General features: G+C 33.1%; 1 protein-coding gene across 1 annotated transcript; it reads left to right on the top strand.

The window, feature by feature from the left end:
* The first annotated feature begins 630 nt into the window (after positions 1–630).
* On the top strand, positions 631–22487 carry LOC149076887 (uncharacterized). The gene is made up of 3 exons (XM_089244606.1): positions 631–3151; positions 11597–11659; positions 19707–22487. Exons 1-3 carry the CDS (start codon positions 2989–2991, stop codon positions 20030–20032), a joined length of 552 nt encoding a protein of 183 aa, XP_089100732.1. The 5' UTR covers positions 631–2988; the 3' UTR covers positions 20033–22487.
* Positions 22488–23919: the final 1432 nt, after the last annotated feature.

Raw genomic sequence — 23919 nt, 5'->3', positions numbered from 1 at the left:
TTTATATTTTTAAGTATTTTTTCCCCTTTACCAAATAAAATTGCATTTTTTAGGAATATTCATGTCAATTTTCAAGTCATTTTGACAATCGGTTTTTTTTTACAGTGTTTTGAAATCAGAACCTTAGTTATAATCACCCTGTATATCGTAAATCATTGCTAATTAATCTGCATTATTTATGCTTCATTAAATACATTATATTCACTTAATTTTTATTATTTTTTTCAAAATAGCTTCCTAATTAAGCATACTGAAAGTAATTGGAGAAAAACCTTTATATATTATATGATTAATAATAACATTGAAAGAATTTTCAAACACACAGTAATCCATTGAGTTGAGCAAAAAATAATTAAATTGCAAAAGTTGGTTTTTGTTAAAATGTAAGAAATATTTATTGATTAATTAGTATGGGAATAGTGTTTATTACATTAATAACCATTTCATTTTAGTTAATTATTAGAAGTTTGAATGATTTTTCAGAAATTTCATTGTTTTTAATGTTAATACTATTTAAAACAAAAAAACCGGTTTAAACCAAAAAACCTGGTTTAAACCAAAAAAACCCGGTTTTTTGGTTTTTTTCAAAAAAACCGGTTTTTTTACCAACCCTGCTTATATCTCAAACTGTGTTTTTGGAGTTATCATGTTCTGACTAAACACCACAGAAATAGTAAGTTGAGGTATCACTCTATTACAGTTAAACCTGTCTAAGACAGACATTGTATGAGACGGAAACCTGCTTTTTCAATCATAGGAAACCTCCTTGTGACGGAAACTGTTCATAGGAAACCTCCTTGAGACGGAAACTGTTCATAGGAAACCTCCTTGAGACGGAAACTGTTCATAGGAAACCTCCTTGAGACGGAAACTGTTCATAGGAAACCTTGATACAGAAAATGTCTAACGTGGAAACAGAAGACATATTTAGTCTATTTGTAGATAGAAAACCTGCTAAAACGGAAAGAATTTTTGGCCAAGTGCAAGTTTTTGTCCTTTGGATGAGAGGAAAGTTGTCATTCTGATCCCCCTTTTGTTTTTTCCATTTTTAGAAGATTTTTGAAACCACTATAACAATATTTTTTATTTTTGCTCAAAATCGTTTTTAATTTAATTTTAACTTTGTCACTTGTTTTCCTCCTTCTCAAGGCATCTGATAACATCAATATTTTGCACTAAAAAATCAGTAAGCTAAAGTAAGTTATTAGTATTGCTACTTTCTGTGTAAGACAAGAAAGTGCAATGTGGTAAACTTCTTTACAAAGGTAATGCGTCTTAGTGAATGTTTATAATAAATTAATCCATTAAAAGTTTTTGCAGCAAATAAATGCATAAAAGTACATTTTCTGATGATATTAACAATGTCAATGTAGAAAAGATAACCGCATAAACTTGATCATACGTAAGGATAATTTTGCCTCTCAACATAATGATAATCCCTCTACAACAATATTTTTTATTGGTCAGCATATCTTGATATATCATATATCAAGGTTTCACTGTATTAAAAAAGTTTCATTTTCACAAAAATAAGTGTTTCATTTTATTGCTATTCAGGAGAACGTCTTATGTTGAAGTTTAACTACAGTGAAACCTGTACGAAACGGAACATCAAGAGACTGAAATAATGTTCTGTTTTAGACAGATTTCGTTTCATAAAGGTGCGAATCAAAGCACTAATCATTGAACAGACTATATTTTGATTCTGTTTTAAACAGGTTTCCATCTCATACAGTGTCTGTCTTAGACAGGTTTCACTGTATTAGAGCATTAAATATGAAATTCCGAATGTATAGTTATTTGACACAGCCAGCATGAAAAAATTCAAAATAATAATATGCATGTCTTTGTGTTTAACTCTCGTTGATTTATAGAAGTTAGGGTGTGTTCTGAAAACAAGTTTTTTAAATGATAGAAATAAATCACGGCATATATTTTTATGTGCACCTCTATAAAATGGAAATCTGTCTGGAACGGAAAATAATTTCAGTCTCTTGACCTTCTGTTTTATACAGGTTTCACTGTATTATTCTGTATTAGAGGAAAGTATTATTATTTGGATTATTCAAACAATTTATGCTTAAACAGCAGTCTTTAACAGCATAATAAGCAAAAAATAAATAAAAACTGAAAACATTGTTTTTAATGACCACGTCTATGAAGCACGATTTTCCTTTTTTTACTTGAAGTCAGAACAAGATGCGGGGTCTTGAAAAAATGGGTATTTAAACCCCGACCAGGGTCAAAGTTGTTTGGCTTATTAATGATTACTTATTCTGTTTGAATTTAGAAAATTATAAGGGCCTGGACGAATTCCTCTATGCTGAAATCGGGTCTGTCGTGTAGAGTGACCATGTAATCTTTAAGTTTTTTGTGCAATTTCACTTTCCTTAATTTAAATTGTGATTGTTTTAAATGAATAGCATGAGAATATACACTGAATATTTATTTTAAGCAGATAATAAACGATTGATATATTTTTTATTTTAACTATTAATAATTGCTGTTATGTTACTGCTTTAATCTAGCAGTTTAACTTGTGGTTTTTGGTTATCTGTGATCCTCTTTCCCATGGCACTTACAGGGCTCCAGTCCAGGGTTCCTATATCACTGAAAAATCAGAGACATCGCTAGATACGCACTCAGATCTTTAGGTACATACTCTGTAGGAAATTTACCATAGCAATAGGACCAGAGTTGTTCTTGGTTTGAAAGAAAGGAAGAAAAGCCTGGAGCCCTAAGACAATTCTTTTTTCCCATTATAAATTTATTACCGGAGAATTCTGGAAAAAGTTGGCCATGGGGACACTGCCAAGCCTATAGAACGTGGGAAGGGGTATGCTCTTTTCCCACCATTACCCTAGACAATCAAGGTTCTACTGTATATAATACTTTGCTGGAATAAATTTAAAATTTTCTTTTGCATTTTGACGTAAAAAACTTTTTTTTTTCTTCTCAGATATTAAGCCCAAAATCTTATTGGAACAAATGCCTACTTCTCCGAAATCTCAAGTAATTCATACACCCAGCATAGCACAAGCTCCTGTTAGTGGATTCAACATCATCGAGGGCAGCATTTACAGATGTGTTCATTGTTATTTTCATTGTAGTAACAGGCATGCTGCTGAAGCTCATAAACGAACTCATACCGGTGAGAGACCATTTAAATGTCCCATTTGTCCCAGACATTTCAGTCAAAAAGGCAACCTGAAAACTCACATTCGTATTCACAGTGGAGAGAAACCATTTGGTTGTTCCTCTTGTGGAGAACACTTTCAAAGGCAGGCTCAGTTAAAACATCACTGCATTCAAACTTCCCACCCATTTACTGGATTCACCTACAGAGGTCGGATTGATCCCATTGATCGGAACAAATGAATCCAATTTGAGTGAAAAGCTTTGATTCTATTTAAGCACCAATTTTGTAAAGCGCCCTGGCAGCTTCTGAGCAAGTTTTATTGCCAAAAGTGTTGACATAATTCTGGTATTTGTGAATTGTGTTCCTAAGTCATGAAGCATTTGGTTATCTCTTGGAGAATGGGAGCAGTGGATCACATATTTTACATACAAGTTTGAAACATCAAGATATCAACTTTGAAACTGATGCTTTTGGTTTTTTCAATTAGATTGATGTGTGAAAGAATTAAATTATTTTCTGAAAATTTATCTGTACGGCAGACAGAAGTCTCGCTAATTGTTGGTCATGAAAACTAAAAATTATAGCCTTGAATCAACTTTGCAAGTGCATAAGCTATAGGCTTGAGGGAGGTAACAGCACATGCTTATGTTGCCAGTAAACATATAGAGGGTGGACAAAAATTAGTTAGGCAATTTAAGAACTGAATAATTTGTGAGGTATCAGTTCAATGGCAGATGAGTAGTAATTTATGTTTAGTTGATGAATAGATTGGGATTTTCAATGATGAGGCAACTTTTCATTTGAGTGGCAAGGGAATAAACATAATGTCAGAATTTTGGGATAAGCAAATCCTCGTATTTCCTAGACTGTCTAGGCATGTTGATCATGTCTTCAACTAGGCAAACATGCTTTCAATGTATGGCGTGCTGGACAATTATGGCCAGCCGAGCTCTTTTGTAACGTGTGTAGTATAGCTTAGTGACTTGCAAGACTCATAAAAGTGCCAAATGTGGCCTGGACTGTATTAACTGTTAAGGTTTCGTGGTCTAGGAAGTATGAGGAATTGCTGGTCTCTCGAATCCTGCTATTTTGTCTCTTCACTTTGCCACTCAAATGAAAAGTCACTGTAAATCACCATCTATCCCCAAACTTGGATACATTACTGCTCATTTGTCTCACAAGCTGGTGTCTTACATTTAATATTTCACAAATTATTCAGTTAAAAATTGTCAGAGTAATTAGTGTCTACCCTGTATATTAGATCAGTCAGCTCCCCTCTCTCATTTTTGACGCTGGGAGAAATGGGGGGGGGGGCTCCCCCCTGTTCACCCCATGAGTGTGTATCACAAGGTAAAAACAGAACTCAAAGAAGATAAAGCCACTTTAAATTGCTGGTGTGGTGGTTTCATGTTCTAAGAGATCATTTTATTTGTTCGGTGGGAATTGCAAGATCCTTGAATCTACTTACCCGTCATCCAGGTATGATATCTATGCATGTCCATGGCCTTATATTAAGATTATAAGCATGTCCAGATGACTGAGTATGTGTTTAAAAAATTTTGATTGCATTACATTTGAATTTTTAATCAATTTGAGAGTAGATTGTGTACGTAATGTAAAAAATTATTTGATTGTTCAGAGAAATTTTTAAAATTTTTTTCTATTTATTTCTTTTATGCCTTTGTATCACACAAGTTTGTGTGAGAAAATATACATTTATTGTGGTATTATACAGGGTGATTCACTACAATGCATGGACAGATCTAGGGCTCTCTGTTGGGAGGGGTGATTTTAGAAACTGCTAAAAAATTAATAGCAATGATGTAAATATAATGGCCATACGTCCCACATTTTCTGGGATAGGCCTGGTTTTTCTGTTTTTTTCTCTTTCCCGACTTTGAAAAAATTTCAAGGTTTTTTAGTTGAAGTTTTCTTGAATTTGTTATTTAATCAAAACGTTGATTGAATGTGATATTACCATATAGAAATTCTGAAAATTTCATGAATTATCAGATTTTGCTTGGAATAGCGATAGCTCCCATACATCCGATCCTGCTACCATATGTACAAACTTTTGGTAGGAGTAGGTGACTCAAAGATGAATCTTAATCACATAGCAATGCTGGGTTAGAAATATTTCGCTGATGTGGTAGCACACACCAGAAAAGCAAACTGAAGGGGCACCACGTAAGGGTGATCATGCCTTTTAATAATGTATATACATCAACAAAAGTAACAAGTAAAAAAAGTCTTTCAAGTGAAACATCCACTTGAAATACTCAGACTTCCCTTAAATGTGTGCAACCAGCTCCTCAGCACTTCCAACAGGGGTGTCATATACTAGCGTTTTGATGGGGCCTCAGAAGAAGTTAAGTTATGGTTGTGATCCAGTGATTGAGTTGGCTGATAGGCTGATAAATTGAACGATCTGAACTCCCACACCTGTATGCCACCATTTACATTTCAAAAAAGCATTTCGACCCTGCATTTTTTACTATGTGATTCTGATTCATCTTTGAGTCACCCACTCCTCCCAGAAGTTTTTACACACTGTAGCAAACCACCCTGTGTAATACTAAGAATATCTGATGCAATTGACTAATGTGGAGTACCAGTGCTTTGTGTTTTTTCTCATTTTATTTATAACATGGTTGTGTGTGTGTGTTCTTGTGCTGGGATATACTAAGTGCCAACATTCCCTCTAATTTTTTACCTGTGCTGACCAGGTTTTCCTGTGGTAAGACAATCTGCGATATTCACCAATGGTAAATTGTGAGATGCAAAAGAATTTTCACTTGGTGCAGTCACCCATGCATGCAGCTTAGAGGAAACATTTCTGAATGCATATTTATTTTACTAATGTTTTTGTTTATGAAATTTTTTATTATCCTGTAGGCCAAGAAGAAGTCGAGTATTTTTATGTAAAAAATGTTAGGCGATTTAAATTTTTGATATTCTTGCCAGAAAACAGTTATTTAGAGCTGTAAAGTTTTAATATAAAATTTTTTATATAAAATAAGAAATTAATCAAAAATTATTAGAATTACTATAAATTACAGTGATTTGTTATCAATATGTATGTTACTACCATTGTCCAATGTCTGTCCAGTCTGCAAAATAGCTGGACACTTCACTTATTGTTTATCATTTAGCCGAAGTTCTGTGGTGTCCCTCGCAGACGACCCCCAAGAGTCGAGTTCAAAATATTCGAGTTAATGACTACTTTGGGGTTTGGCTGGCAGTTTCTGATACACCCAACAGTCAGTGTGCACTACCTACCCACTGCTTTCTTTTATGGCCATTGAACAGAAAGAGGGCTTATTAAGGTTGAATATTTTTTTCTATTTTTTGGTTGGATATGCATATGTAACTACCAAATTCTCCTGCATTAGCCAGCATGCTGGGGCGCACCCATATTTCCCTGCATGCTGAGAAATTTGATTCGCAGATTCTGGAAAATTCTTAATTATCTTTTTTATAAAAATCCATTGAATTTGCTGAATGCATACTGTGATCCTTATTAAACCTAGCTTTTTCTGGCATGTTGGGAATAGACCTGACCACAACATTAAAAAATCTGGTGTCCCTCAAGTTTGGTGACATGCCAGCTAATATGGGGGAATGCTGTAAAATTTCACTACATATAGGTTGATTTGCATTTAACCATTAAAAACCACTTGAGCGAAAGTATAGAATGACAAACAGAAGATTCAATATTTTGCGGCTTTCTGCAATTGCCAACCAAATGGGGACCTTTATTTCAGAATCATAGCCAACTCTGAAACTTATCTCTGTAAATCTTCTAGCTGTTACTATTCCTTTTTTTGTAGAATTCTCAAATTGGCCATTGACTGGTTGAAACCAGATGTATTTGAAAGTTCAGTAAGACCAAATTTTCCATGTCCGTCTAATCTGCAAACTAGTAACCCTTTAGACTAGAAATGCACAACCTATGGCTTGCATATGGGTTCTATAAAAAAAGTATTGATCTGCATGTTGAACATTGAAGGGCCAGACATGCATTTTCTTCCCATCTCAGAGACATCTAAGCATTCTCGAAGGATGGATGTATCTGGAAATTTGATGATTTATGGGAAAATAAATGTTTTTTCATATATACATGTATACAATAAGAAATCTGGAATGAAAATTGTAATCATACATAATCCACAGTTAATCAGTCCGTAATTCTACCACTGCCCTTGGGTAGATAATTGCACAATAATCTTGTCTTGTATATGACAGAATCTGAAATTCAATTTGTCTAATCTAGAATGTACCAATCTCATTGATTCTCAATAATCACGGGGGGATAAGATATAATTTGTCGTCCATATGACCGCTACTTTCATTTTATTCATGCCAGCAGTCAATAAAACATCTGATTTTTGTATTCTTGGGCCTAGATTATATTTTTTATCAAGTGTTGGTGAAACTGGCAACTCTTGTCTTGGCTGTAAATTATACTTTTCATTAGGTTTCTATGCTACCTCTTTTGTTGGCTCATAAGACTGGTCCTTTGAGCGTGAATGTCATCTAGTTACTACAGCTCGTCGTCTTGTGAAGTAGATGTAGGTTGATCTGCACAACATAATAAACTCGCCAGTTTGCACCCTACATAAGGTAGCCATCTCACATATATGGCCTGCAGACAGGAAGTTGTGCCCCTTCCCCTACATTAGACATTGGTTGTAACATACATAATAACCAGGGAAGATTTTTTTTCTTGCATTTTTAGAAACTTTACATTACCAATTCAATCGTTATCAGTCAAATGCTCATCAGAAAAAAGATTTTATTTCTATAAGTTTTGTATGAAGAATACTAATTAAGGAAAATGAATAGAACGTTTGAGGAACATTTCTATATTTCAATTTTCATTTTATCAAACCAATTTGAAATGCTCTATTCTGGATTTGGGGACATAAAAACAGATCTGTATGAAAAGAAAATTGAAATTATTTTATTGCTATTTTTCTAAGCTGCTTGAAAATTTTCACGAATCAATGGCCGAAATCATTAGCCGATAGATTTGTTTTTTTGATAGTAGGCAATTTTATTCAATAAATTATATTATATATTATATAGTTTGTTGATTTCTTTAAACAGTGAATAAAAGAATAATTGATATTAATTAATTAGTGATCGTGCATTTTTTTCATCATAAAATGTCACATTATAATTTAGTTCCCTATTCAGTGGAACTATCAAAATTTTAATTCATGTTACATACATACACACAGTCAAACTGTATTGTCTCAAAAAAGCTTCTGCTATTAATATTATTTTTAATTATTGAAAATGAAGTTTATGTCAAACTCTTTTGTAAAAAATATATTTGCGCAAAAATCATAAAATCACTTAGGCCGTGATTACACTATAAAAGTTTTATAAACATTCTTTTACAAAACTTTAAAAATGCAACCAACTAGCATATCAGTTACATTTTCAGTTGTTTATGTTGTGTGTAAGAGATGGTCATTTTAATGTACCCTTTAAGACAACTGTTTACTTTCACATATTAAATATATTCCGATTAATATAGAAATATATATATATATACAAACTAGGGAGAGAACATAACTATGAATGTGTTTTTCAAGCTCTCTCTAGGGACTCTCCCTTTCTGTTAGTCTGATCTTTGCAACCTTCATGTTATTGGCGACCACACCACATCACTCCCCTCCCAGTACAGTGCTTCGTCACTGTGCGAACCTTATTACTGGTTGTTTCTATTTTCAGCCAGACCTAGTAGTCTGCCAATGTAATTCAATCATAACACATCACTCACTTCACTTCTGAAATATAGATGACAGCACTGAAAAACCAAACACAACACTACATACAAACTCCGACTGTTAGGTACACACACAGTTGCTCTTCTGGCACAACTCACTAGGTAGTAAATTGCTCATAGATGGTGATAGACCTGAGTTGTGCTCGGATTGAAGGAAAGAAAGTCTGCAACAAATGCGCTGGTTTGATTCAGTCAATGGAAATGGCTTTCTTCACGTTGTTGACCAGAAACTTGAAGGCTTTGGCCGATCTCTCCAGCACAGGATATGGTCCTTTATATGGCTGGCTGAGAGAGTCAGTCTTTGGTTGCTGTGCGAACACATGTGAGCACTTGTCCAATTGTTGTGGCACGAAAATAGATTTTTGGCTATGATGCATGGGAGGTTGAGGATGCAGTGGAGCCATTGTTTATCTCAGTTGAGAGATGAAATCCTCACTGGCAATAGATAGTGCTTTTAAGGACATTGAAAAATTCTCCCGGCAGTTTCAGAGCTGTTCCGTAGGTAAGCTCTGCTGGTAAAGCTAAAGACTAAGTCCAGCTTAATGGTAGTGGACAGTCCTAGAAGTACCATTGGAAGGATGTTCACCAATTTTATGGATTAGGCACTTTATTGCTGTTTTCAATGGCATATGGAACGATTCAATCATGCCATTTGCTTGAGGATGGTATGGCGTGGTTTTAAGATGTTGGCAATCCAACAGGTGAGCCAAACTTTTGAAAAGTGCTGACTCGAACTGCCGACCACAATACGTAGAGATTCAAGCTGGACAACCAAAATGAGCTATCCAGTTCGCATACAGCTCTTTGGCCACTGTTTCTGTTTGGATATATTTTATGGGGATGACTTCAGGCCATCTTGTGAATCGATTAATGATCATCAGTAGGTATGGAAAACCATTTGAAAATGGCAATGGTCCTACTATGTCAACATGAATGTAATGAACTTTGGATTTTTGGCACTGGACACAGGTTTGTGCCCACGGATGACAGTCAGGCTGAACGCCAGGCCAAACAAATCATTACATTATCCAAGCAAATGTAATCAACAGACTTATTGGTTATTTTTTTCAAATTTTGTAAAAGATATTTATCAAAATTCTAGAGTGCAATCCCTGCCTTAGGGATATTGAAAATTTCAGTTGTACTTCATATTATTGGAAGCAGACTATACATCACGGTCTGATTTCATTATAATAGTAATTTGCTAATTCTAAAAAAGTGATTTTTATGTATCAATTATTTTCTTCTATATTTTGGTTACCTCCTATGAACTATAATGTCTCCTATGTCCGATAAGTTAAGATTTTGGTTGTACTTATAGTCTGTTTCAAGTTAACTTTGCAGTGAAGAGGAAGCTACGAGGGAACCTCATCACTCATTGCTATGGCAACAAAAGCCTCTTAACCAATGTATCGATGCGTGGCCTCGGTAAGGTATGGACGATTTCTAGGATATCGCACCAAAATGTCGTCGTGCTTGCTATAGATTTTTTGATAATGATAATAAATATATTTTTTCTAATTTAAAAATTTAAAGCGAAGAAAACATAGCTTCAAAACAATATTTTTTCAAAGTCATTAAAAAAATGAAATATTCTGTATAAATGATCATCATAAAACTAGGGTTTATGGGAACTTTATTTTACGGCGAAGGAATACACTCTCTACCTTTCTCTCTACTGCAAAGTTAACCTGAAACGGACTGTAGGTATGTAATGAATTTTTTGTGTTTGTGTGTGGGGTTGTTTTGATTATCATGGATCAATTTTTATAAGAATTTATAAAACAGTGTTATAGCATATCTTGATAAAAAATATTACATGATTTTGTATAAAACAATTATTGGAGGAAACAATCACCGTATTTAATATTTTTGAAATAATATTTATGCTAGAGAAATGTTTTGAATTGGAGATTGAATTACTTTTGCTCATAGTTTATATGAAATTAAGCTTACACAGCTTCACTGATGTCTATTTATAAACTTCATAAGTCTATTATTTTTATATTGGAATGGAAATTTATAGTTAAATTATTATAATTTCTGGCAGTAAAAAAATAATTAAAAAAAAGTTTTTGTAGAAGTGCTGTGGCTTATTGAACACAATCGCAGCTTCATATAAGCTGCATGTAATTTTTCATTCAAGATTGGGGGGGGGGATCATCAAATTTTAATTTTATATGTTTGACCTGTCATTCAAGTACTTGAAGTCAATCAAGTCGGATGCCCTTTGGGATTAATCGAATAATTACTTGAACTGTAATACAAGTTTTCTTTGAAAATGTTTTAATATTACATGATATTAGACATTAATCTGGGTATGAATTTAATTTTTAAATTTGTATTGTGGAAAGATATACATTAAAAAATTATAAAAATTAAAATCCCTTAAAATCAAATTGAAAAGTTATTGGATGAGCTGATGTTTTGAATCACCAGCAACTAAAAATTAACTTAAAAAGTTATTTAAAATGTGACCTTATTACTGGAAATTACAGTATTTTCATAAGTTTTTTTGAGGGGGGTATACCTTTGAGGCAAAAATTGAATGATAATTTTAATGAAAATAATCATACTTGTGTTTTCAAACAAAAATAATAATTTACTATTTTTTTATTATTTGTTTTCATTGATATAAAGTATTTTCTATTGAATTACAGTGCCTTGCATCCTGCAAGTTGCATATTCTCTGAGTGATCCAATGGCGATAGAGCATGCTCAGGGTAGGTTTTAGTTTGCTAAGCTGAAATTCGTTTCATTTGCAGTAATCTTATCCAGTCATATCCTGAGATAACCAACTCTGATTTAATGAAATCCTCGATTAAACGATCTCCTTAATTTAAAAAAAATGTTTTATCTCTGATTTGTTGAATCAGGGTTCAACTGTAAATGATTTATCTCATAACAAAATTATTAGAGTATTTCAATATTTTTTCAGTCTTCATGTGTGGTACATGTTATGGATATAATTAAAAGTCAGCAAATAGTTAAATGTTAGTAATTTGTTTCAAGATGAACTTATTATTGAAGAATGTACAATGAAGAATTCTGTCAGACAAAAAAAAATAAGAATTTTATTACACAAAAATTCTGGAAACTTTGTTATTCTGTTTTGTTTAAACTAACTCTTTGGCATTTCCCCATAGATATTAGTTTCCCTCCATTTCCTTCCAGTTTGTATAACCAATTACTGTCTAATTTATATACCAAGGGTAGCCAACCTGCAGTACACATGACACTGAATGGCACACCCTAGTTTGTATTAGGAGTGGTTCAAAACAAAATTCCCTTTCATATGAGACATCTTTTCAGTGTCCTTTTGGCATATAAGGCATATTCCCCAGGAGAGTGCTTTGAAAAACTCCAGGATTTTTATATGCCATGTGTGATATTCTGAAGCTGTGTTTCTTGACCTTTTTTTAACTCCTTCAAACTGTGATTTCTTCTTGTGACCTCCTGTCATATCCACAGCCCCAACTTTATTCAGCAGAGAAACTCTGGTCTCCAGACCCATGTACTAAAATTCCTGGTTAAAGACCCTTTCCAGCCACGTCGGGAGAGGCAGTCAGAGAGGGGGGGGGGGTGCTAGTCCTTTCCTGGCTTTAAAAAGAATATTAGAAATTGACAAACAAGGTGATACACACACACACATATATATTGAGTATATGTTCTTTGCACCACCTGCACCCGGGAAAAAGTTGAAATGACGGGCCCAATCCTTTCATCATCATTAGCTCCCAGGCAAAAAGACGTTCTGTGACCCCCATACATAGCTGAAATTTACAACTTACACATTTTCATACTCATACTAGAACATCATAGTATCAGATTTTATCATGTGGGTCCCCTATCTTTATGAGCCCCCCCCCCCCTCCCAATCCGCCATACTTGGAGTAATCGATGCATTGAGATGAGCCTAGTTATAGAGCTGTCTTAAGAGCATTGTGGCTCCAGAGCAAATTTATTTTTCTGAGGCTCCTACCTTGCTAGATATACTTGCCTAATAGTTTACATGCTTATTATTGAAAATTGTTTCCAGATCTCTCTCTCTCTCTCTTGAGGGTTCCCCCCACTTTCCCAAATGGGCCCTTGAATTAAGATGGCACTGCCTGATTCTATGGGTTGATTCTGCTGGATTCTGAAAGTACAGTCGCCCCCCCCCCCCGTATTCGCAGGGGTTACATTCCAGGGGTGACCAAGAATACGGAAATCCGCTAATAACCGAAACCATGAGTTTTTTGTATATCTCGTTTATTGAACGTCATGAGAAAGAGCAGGGTGATGCAGAGGTAGAAGGGAATATACAAGAGGGTGCAGCAACTGTTGGCGATGCTTTCTGAAAGAACATTGTGATTTCTGTTTGTCATTTCTTCTGTTGGAGTATGTTGACAAGGCTTCCTCTACCAATTTTTCTACATATGTAATTGTAGTAATTCTACATATGCAATTAAATATGTAAAATAGAAGGATCTATGCCATGAAAATAATCTATTGCTGATTTGAGCTTGCGAAACCCTTCTGCTATGTTACTTGTGATGAACTTGTCTTCTACTACTTTATCTTGATCTTCATCTGGTACCACTTCAGTTTCAGAATCAGTCAGCTGCATTAATTCCTCCTCGGTCAATCTAGTATCAAAAGAACTTTGAATAGCATGTATTCACTCTCAAGGTACCTCCTGATGTCTGGAACGAAACACTGTTTAAACCAATCCAGAAAAGTGTTTTCATTGTCCAAGCCTTTTTATTGATCGTCCAAAATACTGGGAGCTTTGACTTATCCTTCTCTTCAATGTTCATGGATTCGCATATTTGAAAATGGGGGTGGGCTTTATCATGTACCCATACATATTTGTACAAAACAACATAGTAAGTCTATCTCTACTTGCCTTAAAAACCAGGAGCTCGCTTTTCTGCTCGTGCTTAACTTCTTTGTGGTATTTTCTTCCAAAATAGTGCAGTTTGGTTAGCGTTAAACAACTGCTGATGTACATAACCCTTCTCTTCAATAATTTTCTACAAAGTCTTTGGAAATTTTCTAGCTGCCTCTTGGCAAGCAGTGGCTTAATCGCCAGTGATTTTTACATTGCGTGTCCCGAATTGTTTCTTAAACCTATGAACAACCTTTACTTGCATAAAATTCTGATGAAATAGACGTTTCACCAGCCTTTTCCTTATGGAAGAGTAAAATTTTTAACCTTTTCTGTTATAATATTACAATCAATTGGAATACCTTTTTGTATCAGTCTTGTACCCACAAAAAACAGCATTTTCTGTATGAGAAACACATGGATCCCGTAAGCGCTGCAAAGTTTTGACTGCCACGGGTGCAGCTACAGCCATGGCTGAACGAATTTCAGATTCCTTTTTCTTGATGTATCTCACTGAAGATTCGTTGATTCCATAATGGTGGACCACAGCAGGTATTGACTTACTTTCGCCAAGCATAGTTTTTGTCAATATATCTAATTTTTCTTGTCAAAAGTTTTCACTTTTATTTGTCTTTTCAAAGCATTATCAGTAGCACAAGAAGAATGAGCCAACAAGCACAACTCAAATTTTGTAAACAAAACACATGAATGACGATTGCTGAGTGCTGTCAAAAAAATTTTTATAATGAAGGAAAGAAAACCGCGAATACGGGGGGCCGACTGTAATCACACTTTTTCCCCTCATTGTATTCAATTCATTTGAAAGCTTTATTTCTTCTGATTTCTTTATCTAAATTTTCTTATAGGGCTCTGTGCTGTGCCCCAAAACATTCGTCATACCTCCCCTTTATTTAAATTTTCACCTGTTGCTCCCTTAGGCTACACCAGGACCACAAGGTGGCCATATGGCCCCAGGTTGGGAACCACTGTTCTGAAAGAAGATAACACAGGCAATTTAGTCATCAAAGGTGGAACCCTGGGAGGCTTTATATTCCTACACTTCTTCCCTACGTATACTGACACCTGTGTTCCTAGCTGGATGTGGATTGTATAAAAAATTAGAACTTTCTGTGGTAATTATTTCATCCAAGACATTCCTAGTTTGAATTTTGCATGTAAAATATTTTTCCAAAGCATTGTTTTTTCCTTCTTTACCTGAGAGCTGGCGTCCTATCTGTAGTGGCGTCCCACGTTGCTGCACAAGTCATACAGCCCTACATTTTATTTATTTTGTATTATTCCATCAGAGAGAATTTTTTGTTGCCACTTATTTTCCTCTCTCTCTCTCATTTTTAAAACTCGTTTCCTGATCTGTGTGATTCTGTGTGATAGAGCCTCCATCATATAAACATGTTTCAAAGCCATATAATGAATCAGTGGCAATGTTCAATAAAGTAATTTTCAGAGAAAAAAGAAGAAAAGTTTATATTTTTAAGTTTGATCAAAACCTTTATGGGACAACTAGAAATTTCCTTAAAACACGAGACGATTATGGGAAGTCCGGCAGTCCTAAATAACAGTAATGATGAAAAATAAGTGAAATTTTATTTGAAGTCTATTATGATGACAGTTCGCAATCAGGGAAAATGGTTGTTACAAGGGACCTCTTGTTATAAACAAATTTTCATACAAATATTTCTAAAAAATTCTAAAAATTTCTTGTAATCATGATCCTAACTTTTACTAATACTGATTAAGATTACCAGTTTAATCAGTCATATGGCCAATTAATTTCTCTGTGTGCTACTTGCGGTGTTCCTTTTTATGATGTGCATGCTTTTTCCCTTTTTTTGGAAGTTTAAAGCTATTAAAATGTATTTTTTGATTGAATTTTTCATAAAAACATTAAATGTATAGCAAAGAACATCAGTTTCAAAATGAAAAATAATAAAAGTTAATTAGTAAAACTAATCAGTATTCTAAATAGAAATGTTGAATTCTTAATTAAATGCTATGACAGCATGGGTTGTTCAAGTTCAAAATGATGTCTTGAAATTTATAAACTAATGTAGTGAAGTTTATAAATCTAATATTATTTCCTTGTATGTTATTAATTATAAGATAGAATATATATTGTTACAATCTATAGACAATAGATGGCGTGATTTGTTCGATGGCTCTCAGAAATATCAAAATCTGTTGATACCAGTTTCGGTATTGCGCAAAGGAATGCGATTCACTAAGAACTGGTGAAGGGTTGGACAGAAGCTTCCAGTAGGTTATGCCGATCCAGACAGTGGTGCCACAAACCTGGTACTATGAAATAGAAATTTGTGGAATGTTCTTTTTCTCAAAGTTTCGACCGGAGCTATAAGTATGAGGCAATCGCAAGAGGGAGGGTAGATTCTAGGATAGAGATGAGAGACTCAATGAAAAGTCAGTTGTGATTGAACTTTGCGAGAAAGTTGTTAGCTTGTGAATACGTGTAAATTGCTGTTCTGTAAATAAATTTGTGTTTGTCCGTCGAACCACTTGTTTTGCAATCTTGAAGTCTTGTGAAAAATTATCTGGAAGAATATATAAAAACCCATGAGGATGCAGCCTTGCAAAGCATGCCAAAAATAATAGCAATAACAACTCCAGACCTAGAAATATAGTTGCTCAACTCCATCTAGCGGTGACATAATAAAGTAGAAGGATGTGTAATGTAGGCACCACCATTATGTATGTCAGTGACTGCAAATGTCGTCGTAGCCAGATGACTGGTTAAAACGTTTTCCTGCTTACAGCATTTTTCCATGGTAGTTTTTCAAAAAATGTTTATAAGCAGGATCGATTGTAGATAAATTTATCTTTCTTTTCCCTTTTATTTTGAACCACTTTTGCTGAAATATGTATCTAGAGTTAACTGCTTATGCATACACCATGTTGGTTGTATAGCAGAATTTTGCACTTTGTGAAATGCAGCAGTTTCTTCAACTGGAGTATTCATTGCAATATAACAGCATCCAATAACATTTTTGGCAGAGGAAATTATCAAGACCTGCTTGTCCGGTGTCCTGTTTTGAAACATTCCAAGAGGGGGGGGTTTCAAGGGAAATAACAATGTCAAAAAACCAGAGGTTGTGCCCCACCTGCTCAACCAACACACCTACAGATAAAATGACAAGTTTTTCCATCTCCTATATAGATAGCAAGAAGATAAGATAAAGCATATATTCTTAACTATATGAGGAGGTACTGACATGCACTGTTTATAAACACTGATGAATAGGCTGAAGAGGTTTAAAAAAAAATGCCTCTCCTCTCTCTTTTCAGAATATTTTATGTATAATAGAAGAAAGAAAGAGAAAGCTTGCTTTTTGAAAATTTTTGTTGTCTTTATAGCGAATATGTTCTGATTTTCATTCATAAATAACTCACTATAAGCGAATATTTTTTTATCTTTAAATGAGCCTTCATTTGTCAATCACCTTCAAATTACTTGTAATAAGGAGATTCTCATTATACGCTGTACTCGTTATAACAGACTTTTATTGTATTTGCTGGAGAGTAGCATGATTGAAATTTCTGGCCTTGATATTTTCATGGGTTAAGAAAAAGTTGGCATTCCCTGGCACATGAATAGAGTGGTTTGAGTATGTTCTTTTTTGTTAAAGCAGACTTGGAATTAAGACAGCTACAGCTTCAAATTTTGTGAAAACTTTATTTAAGGATATAAACATATGCAGAGAGTTTTATTTATGAACACCAGGAAGAAAAACTTTTCTTCCAAAATGGTTGAAAATGGGATGAAGGAACTCTAATGAATGTGAACTTTACTTTCATGCACATATTTTTTACTACTGATGCAGTGCAAATTCTATATAACCATATAACTCTCTGGTGTTATGGATTTTTCATAGTGTTAATATATTCCATCTTGAATTATGTTTTTTTCCAGTCCCTTGAGTATCGTTATACAGGAGAGTTTCACTGTATTTTTATATCAACATTTTATTTAGTGACATGCTACAAGTCAGGGTTGGCAGGTTTTTGACGCATGGCAGTTTTTGACAGTTTAACCCGCAGTTTAAACTGTCACGTCAAAAACTGTCAAAACCTCAAATATTGTTTTTCAATATAAAAATTCAGATTGGAAATGCACACGTTAATTGCATGTAATGTTTAAAGTGACTATGTTATACAAAGAATAAATATTTAATATGATTCTGTAACGAATCTATTTTCCCAGTATGGATATTTTTACTAACTCTCTGTGGCCTTACAGCACTTAATGCGTTTTGTTTATTTATACGTTGTTAAAGAAGGTGAGAAGAGAAAATCTATCTTCCAAGAGAAGAGAACGTGAGTTGGAATGTGGCTTCCGTTCTGTACGGTTGTCTGTTTTGAGTGTGCTTCGAAATAAAGGCTTCTTCTTTAAGTTCCGCAGTTTCGTCCTTTAATTGGACACCCCTCCAATATCAAGTGATTGGGGATATTCCGCCATCTCCCGGAAAAGAGACGCACCTCCTACACGACGTCCCCTTATAATTCTAAATTAATTTTCTACTCTCTACAGAATTATTTTGGACAAAATTATATATATATGGTTCTTTTTCTTATAAAATATACAATTTGAATAAATCATAGCATAAACACTGAAGGGAAAACTATGGAATGATTTGACATTCTCTGATTCAAGATGATTCTTCACCTTCCAAAATTTCTTCAACTCTTATATATGTGCTTTGATATAAACCATCTGCTGTACTCTTTTTACAACAGAAGTGTTTAAAAAAGTTTATTACATCATATATTTAATGTTGATTTCTGTTATTATTAAATTATCTGGATAATCACTGAGATACTCTTATTGTGCATAACATTGAAATATATCTAGCGATCAAAATACTAAATTGTAGAACTGAAATGCCATTTAATTTGACAATGCTAGCTTGTACATGAATCTTAAGAAACTCCTGTAACTTATCCTTAGTCAAACTTAGTTATTCTTACTTATGCACTATGATATCGTATATTTACTAGCATTTATAATGCAATGGTTTTCCAATTGAAGCTGTATTTAAACGTGTAAAACGAATGTTTTGGGTACCAAGTCGTCAGCTCTGCTTTGGTTGAAAATACTCTTTAAAACTCTAAAGCTCTAAGAAATTTTTAGATGAAAATAAATGAGTTTAATTAGTGTAGTAACAGATTCTGTGTGAAAACTTTTACGTGGAATAAAATTTTGGGCAGATCAGAAAATTTAAAATATCAAAATAGATTCTCAGCAATTATAATTCCAAATATAAAACCCTTTAATTTACATAAAAGTGTTTTTTTATTTAGCATATCTATCAGGTTAAAAAAACTATTTGGCAGCATTGGCAATAAGTTTTTTACTGTTTTAATACTGATTTATAGTTTCTGAAGTTTAAAACCTAACTCTGAGATGCCCCTATCATACATATTTTGAATAAGCAGCTCTATTCCGCTTAGCAAATTGAACACGGGTAATCAGTAGCTTAGATTAAAATGAGCCACAAAACTATATTTTATATGTTCTAGACTCTTATGTTGAAAAATTCAAAATTGCAAATTATAATTAATATTTAGTTTTAATTATTGTAATAAATTAGTGTTTAAAAATAAAACATTGTAATATACAAAAAAGTAAGTTTTTCATCATGTTATATACCTGTCGTGTTCAAAACATTATCAAAAAGCATTCATTTAGGTTTTTGATGGTTTTTGGCAGTTTTTGACAGTTTAAACCAGTTTTTGATGCATGTTATGTCAAAAACCCAACCCTGCTACAAGTTATGATGCTTTTTATAATTTAGAAGTGCTTCAGTTTTTTTATTTGAAAAAAAAAGTTTTTGAATCCTTGTACTGAAATTTGTTTTTGTTAATTTCAGACTCTAAGCCAAAGCGTATCAAAGGAAAAGATATGAATGTGAAGAAATTAATACCTATTGCTATACTTCCATTGCCGAGTCATCTATCAAGCAAAGATGTTCATCCGTACAAGACAAAGTCATTCGACTCGGAGTCCGCATTTTTCAAATGCTCTGTTTGTAGTAAAGAATTCTCTGAAAGTAGTGAACACAATAAGCACATTCTCAAACACCGTATGAGGAGAAAAGTAGTCAAATCTTCTTTCATCTATGAATGCCAAAAATGTAACAAAAAATTTACCTCTAAGTTTGAGTATTTGGCTCATTGTGTTTCACATAAGTCGTGAAACGAGAATTTTTTTTTTATAATTATGAAAAATGTTATGCAGATGATGTGACTTCTATTTTAAGTAACATAGGGAAAAAAATTAGAAGTAATTTTATTTTACTTGGAATGTAGCAGCATAATTTTTTTTGTTTATCAAATACAGATAAATTTTATTGATATAAATAATTTTATAAAGTATCTGTGTTAAATATTATGCAGATTGGTAATCTGTGCAACACACATTTTGTTTTGTAATCATGTTAACTACTTCACCAAGCACCAACTCTGGCCATATTGCTATATTGCAATTTACTGCAATTAATGAGATGGGTTGGAAATGAAAGCACTGTCTATCGGTAGTCACCTCAAGCTCGTTAGGGAAAATATCTTATCTTTATCCTCTGTTGGGTTTGAACCTGGAACTGTGACAGCAACTTTCACAGTGGTAGATGAGCATCATGCCACTTGGGTGCATAATCATGTTAACTGTCAAATTTTGTAAAACCTGCATTGACATAGTATTTATTTTTACAGAAGTTGTAAAATTGTTGTTTTACTCTCTAATTTCCTTGTCTACCCAAAACTCTGGTCAATTGACATTGAAGCAATTTATTTTTTTTTCTGCAGTTTTTATCAAATTCAAATGTGTTTTTAAACTAATTGATGTCTACATCTTTTTGAAAAATGCTAGTTTTAATTATTAGTAAATCAATATTTTTTTAGCAATTTGATTTTTCAAATTTTAATCATTTGTGAATACTACTTAGTATGATTGTGGAAAACATGTGAAGATGCATTCTTTTTCCAGCGAGGTGGCTATGCTATGGAATAATTTAAAATAATTATAAAAAAATAATTTTTTCAAAACCTTTCTCTTTTACAAGGTTTGGTTGGCCAATTAACATTGAAGCTAATGCTATATTCCTCTTCTTTCATTGCTGTGATCAAATTGAAATTGATATCTAGTTATGTCTGGTCACCAAGGTCTTCAGCTTTATCCTGAATTTTACATTATCCATAGATTTGCTGACAGCAGCATCATTTAAAGTTTATTGGAAAAAATTGCTTAAGAAATCTTTCACTCACTGATCAGCAAACTGTCATAAACATGGAAATTATTTCTGTCTTATTCTGTAACAAAGAAATTAGTAAATTCAGCTATTTCCTTCTCATCCTGATTCAGTTCAAATGATTTAGAAATTTTTGACCCTATTGAAAGCTTTTAAAAATCCAAATACGTAAATGCAATATGAAAGCTTTTCTTTAATGTCAGATCTTAGTCGCCTCTTTTTTTTTTTTTTTTTGGTATCAATGTTTTTATTTATCAAAAAATGATGATCTTCAACATATAGTAAAATTTGATTCATGTTAGCTAGTTTTTAATTTTGTTCATGTAATATCTTTAATAGGGCTGTTTGTTTATGTACAACTGATGGTGATAAAAATGTTGATTTAACACACAGGGCTGCAACTAGGGGTAGTGTGCAGCTGGTCTGGCGCTGCAGACAAAAGGCGGCGCAACTTTCACTCTTTAACTTCTCCTTATAAATTACAAAGGGGGTGACTAAATGCTTGTCCCAGCAGACCAAGTATCTAGTTGCAGCCCTGTTCACACATTCCTCATGCATGCTATGGCAAATATCATCCAGTATTGTTGTAAAGAAAAAATTAACCTGTCAATATAGAATTGAGCAACAATCAAGCATTAGCATTTTTTTTAGCATCTTTAGGCAAAGTTTCTCATTTTTGTGATAAAAGGTGATATATATTTTCATTGTTTTTTTTTATTATTATTTCCTGTTATTTGTGTTTTTAGAGTTTTCATATTATTCTTCAGGACTATGTTCATAATGTACTCAATGTAATTATTCATGTTTCTGAAATATTTCAGACAAATTTTATGTTGATATTAAAACTTTGAAAACAATGAATATGCAAGTACAATCAAGATTGTCAAGCAATAACTGATGACATTGTAATTAATATTAGCATATTGTAATAAAGTAGTTAAATTTTATTGAAGGAATTTTTGTTTTTAATGCTTAGAAGTAAATTTATATTTTTCTTGCATTATTTCATAGTGCAGAAATTTCGCTTTTGACCAGATTGAAAAACAAAATTCTCTTGGAAGAAAGTGGTGTGTGATATTTTTTTTGAAGATACCTAAGTCATGATGCAGTTACTGAATTATGTGATTATATTTTATGATATCGTAACGATACATAATCTAGAGTGTTATAATCATTGAAATCCAATGAGCCTTTTATGTATGAAAAGAGGCCAATGAGAAGCAAAATTTGCAATAAAGTGTAGTTATAGGTACCAAGTCATTCTTGATAATTTCAGTTTCTCATTAGTGCCTTTGTTTCCCCATTTGCTCATTATGTTGATATCACAGAGAAATTCTTTAAAATATGTATTTTTTTCGCAATCTGTGTATAGGGTATCATCAACTTGCTTGAATTTTATTTGAAATATTCACCGGAAATGTTGCTTATTTTTCACAAAGTAAGTTCAGATTATTTTCATCTAATCAAAACTTTCTTACAATTTCATTCATATATTTTTTTTTTCATTGATTTCCATTGTTATTGACATTTTTAGCAAACAAAATGATTTTAAAAAGCTATTCAAACTGAAAATATTGAGAATGAAATATTCATGTACAGTGGATCCTGCTTAAAACATAAGTGGAAAACACTTCAAATGAAAAATTTTAATGAGAATTAGAGTTGAGACCATAAAAATAAGTTATACTAAGCTGGAAAACATTCTAAGGGGGATCATGAGAATGAATATTAGATAAATATAAAAACTGTTTGGTTTAATTTCAGTGTTGAAAAATATGTATATATAACACTTAATACTTTATTTTCTTCTGTATGTAAAAATTTTCAGTTTTACTTTATGCTCTTTTTTAGAATTTTCAACTAATTTTTTTTCTCTTTTGTTTCAGAGCTGAAGCTTTGACACAAAAGAAGAGTATAAAAGTTTTTAACCTTAGTCCCAAAGCAGAATATACAATTGAACCCCAATTTAACGGCACCACTTATTTGCAGAATTTTGGCATTATAGCGAGTTTGGTGTTCTATTGAATCACAGTTTAACACACGTAAAGCCTAATAATGAAAGGTTTGTTCACTGAAAATTTCTGGCACTAAGCAGGCTTGTTGTGACACTGGGGGCTCTATAACAGGGTTCGACTCTATCTGAAACTATGCCTTACATCAAGAACAGTCAATTTCTGAAAAAAAAATATAAGAAGAGGAAAAAAGAGCACATCAGTTTTTTTTTGATGCTATGAAAATTTTAGAAACCTTAATGAACATATATATGAAGGATATTGAAAATAATTATGAATTAAATATGGTAGTGCGGTAGAAATTATGTATAAATTTTTACCACAAAATATTTTCTTTTGGCTGAGGACTTGTTGCAGGTTCCAGAACAATTCAAAACATTCTGCTTTGGGGATATTGAGAAGCACAAAAACATGTATATGCTAGCTTACATATATATTTTTACTGTGAATTTATGGATGAAGGGATTTAAAAATAAAGCAAAACTGATTGTTGTTCAGAAAGTGGTTGTCATAATCATTATGAATCAACATTAAATCATCAAATACACTTTTATCTCCTATTTATTTTTAAAATTTCTTTGCATTTCAAGTGAATATTTGCATGTGTGTGCATCACTGTTTGATATGGTTATTATATTGTAATAATTTGTATGGTTACAAAGTAGTCTGTCTATTCAAACTGTTATCTTTCTTGTTATTCACATTTCTCCAAGTCATCTACAGGTTTTATTGCAGTGAACATGAAATTTTTCTAATATTTTTTGCCATCATTGAAAAAAAATTTCTTAAAATTCTGTGCAGTATTACTTGTTACTTACTACCTG

This window comes from Pholcus phalangioides, unplaced genomic scaffold (genome assembly GCF_987345545.1).
Source record: "Pholcus phalangioides strain wild (caught in Gottingen) unplaced genomic scaffold, Ppha-v1.0 ptg000015l_1, whole genome shotgun sequence".
Taxonomy (NCBI): domain Eukaryota; kingdom Metazoa; phylum Arthropoda; class Arachnida; order Araneae; family Pholcidae; genus Pholcus; species Pholcus phalangioides.
This window is presented reverse-complemented; position numbering and strand designations above follow the sequence as displayed.

Bases quoted from the DNA above. Each gene is read 5' to 3' on its own strand.
- LOC149076887 (XM_089244606.1), top strand. From the start codon at position 2,989: ATGCCTACTTCTCCGAAATCTCAAGTAATTCATACACCCAGCATAGCA. The intron at 3,152-11,596 runs GTGAGAGACCAT...ATTGAATTACAG, and splicing joins TCATAAACGAACTCATACCG to TGCCTTGCATCCTGCAAGTT. The intron at 11,660-19,706 runs GTAGGTTTTAGT...TGTTAATTTCAG, and splicing joins GGCGATAGAGCATGCTCAGG to ACTCTAAGCCAAAGCGTATC.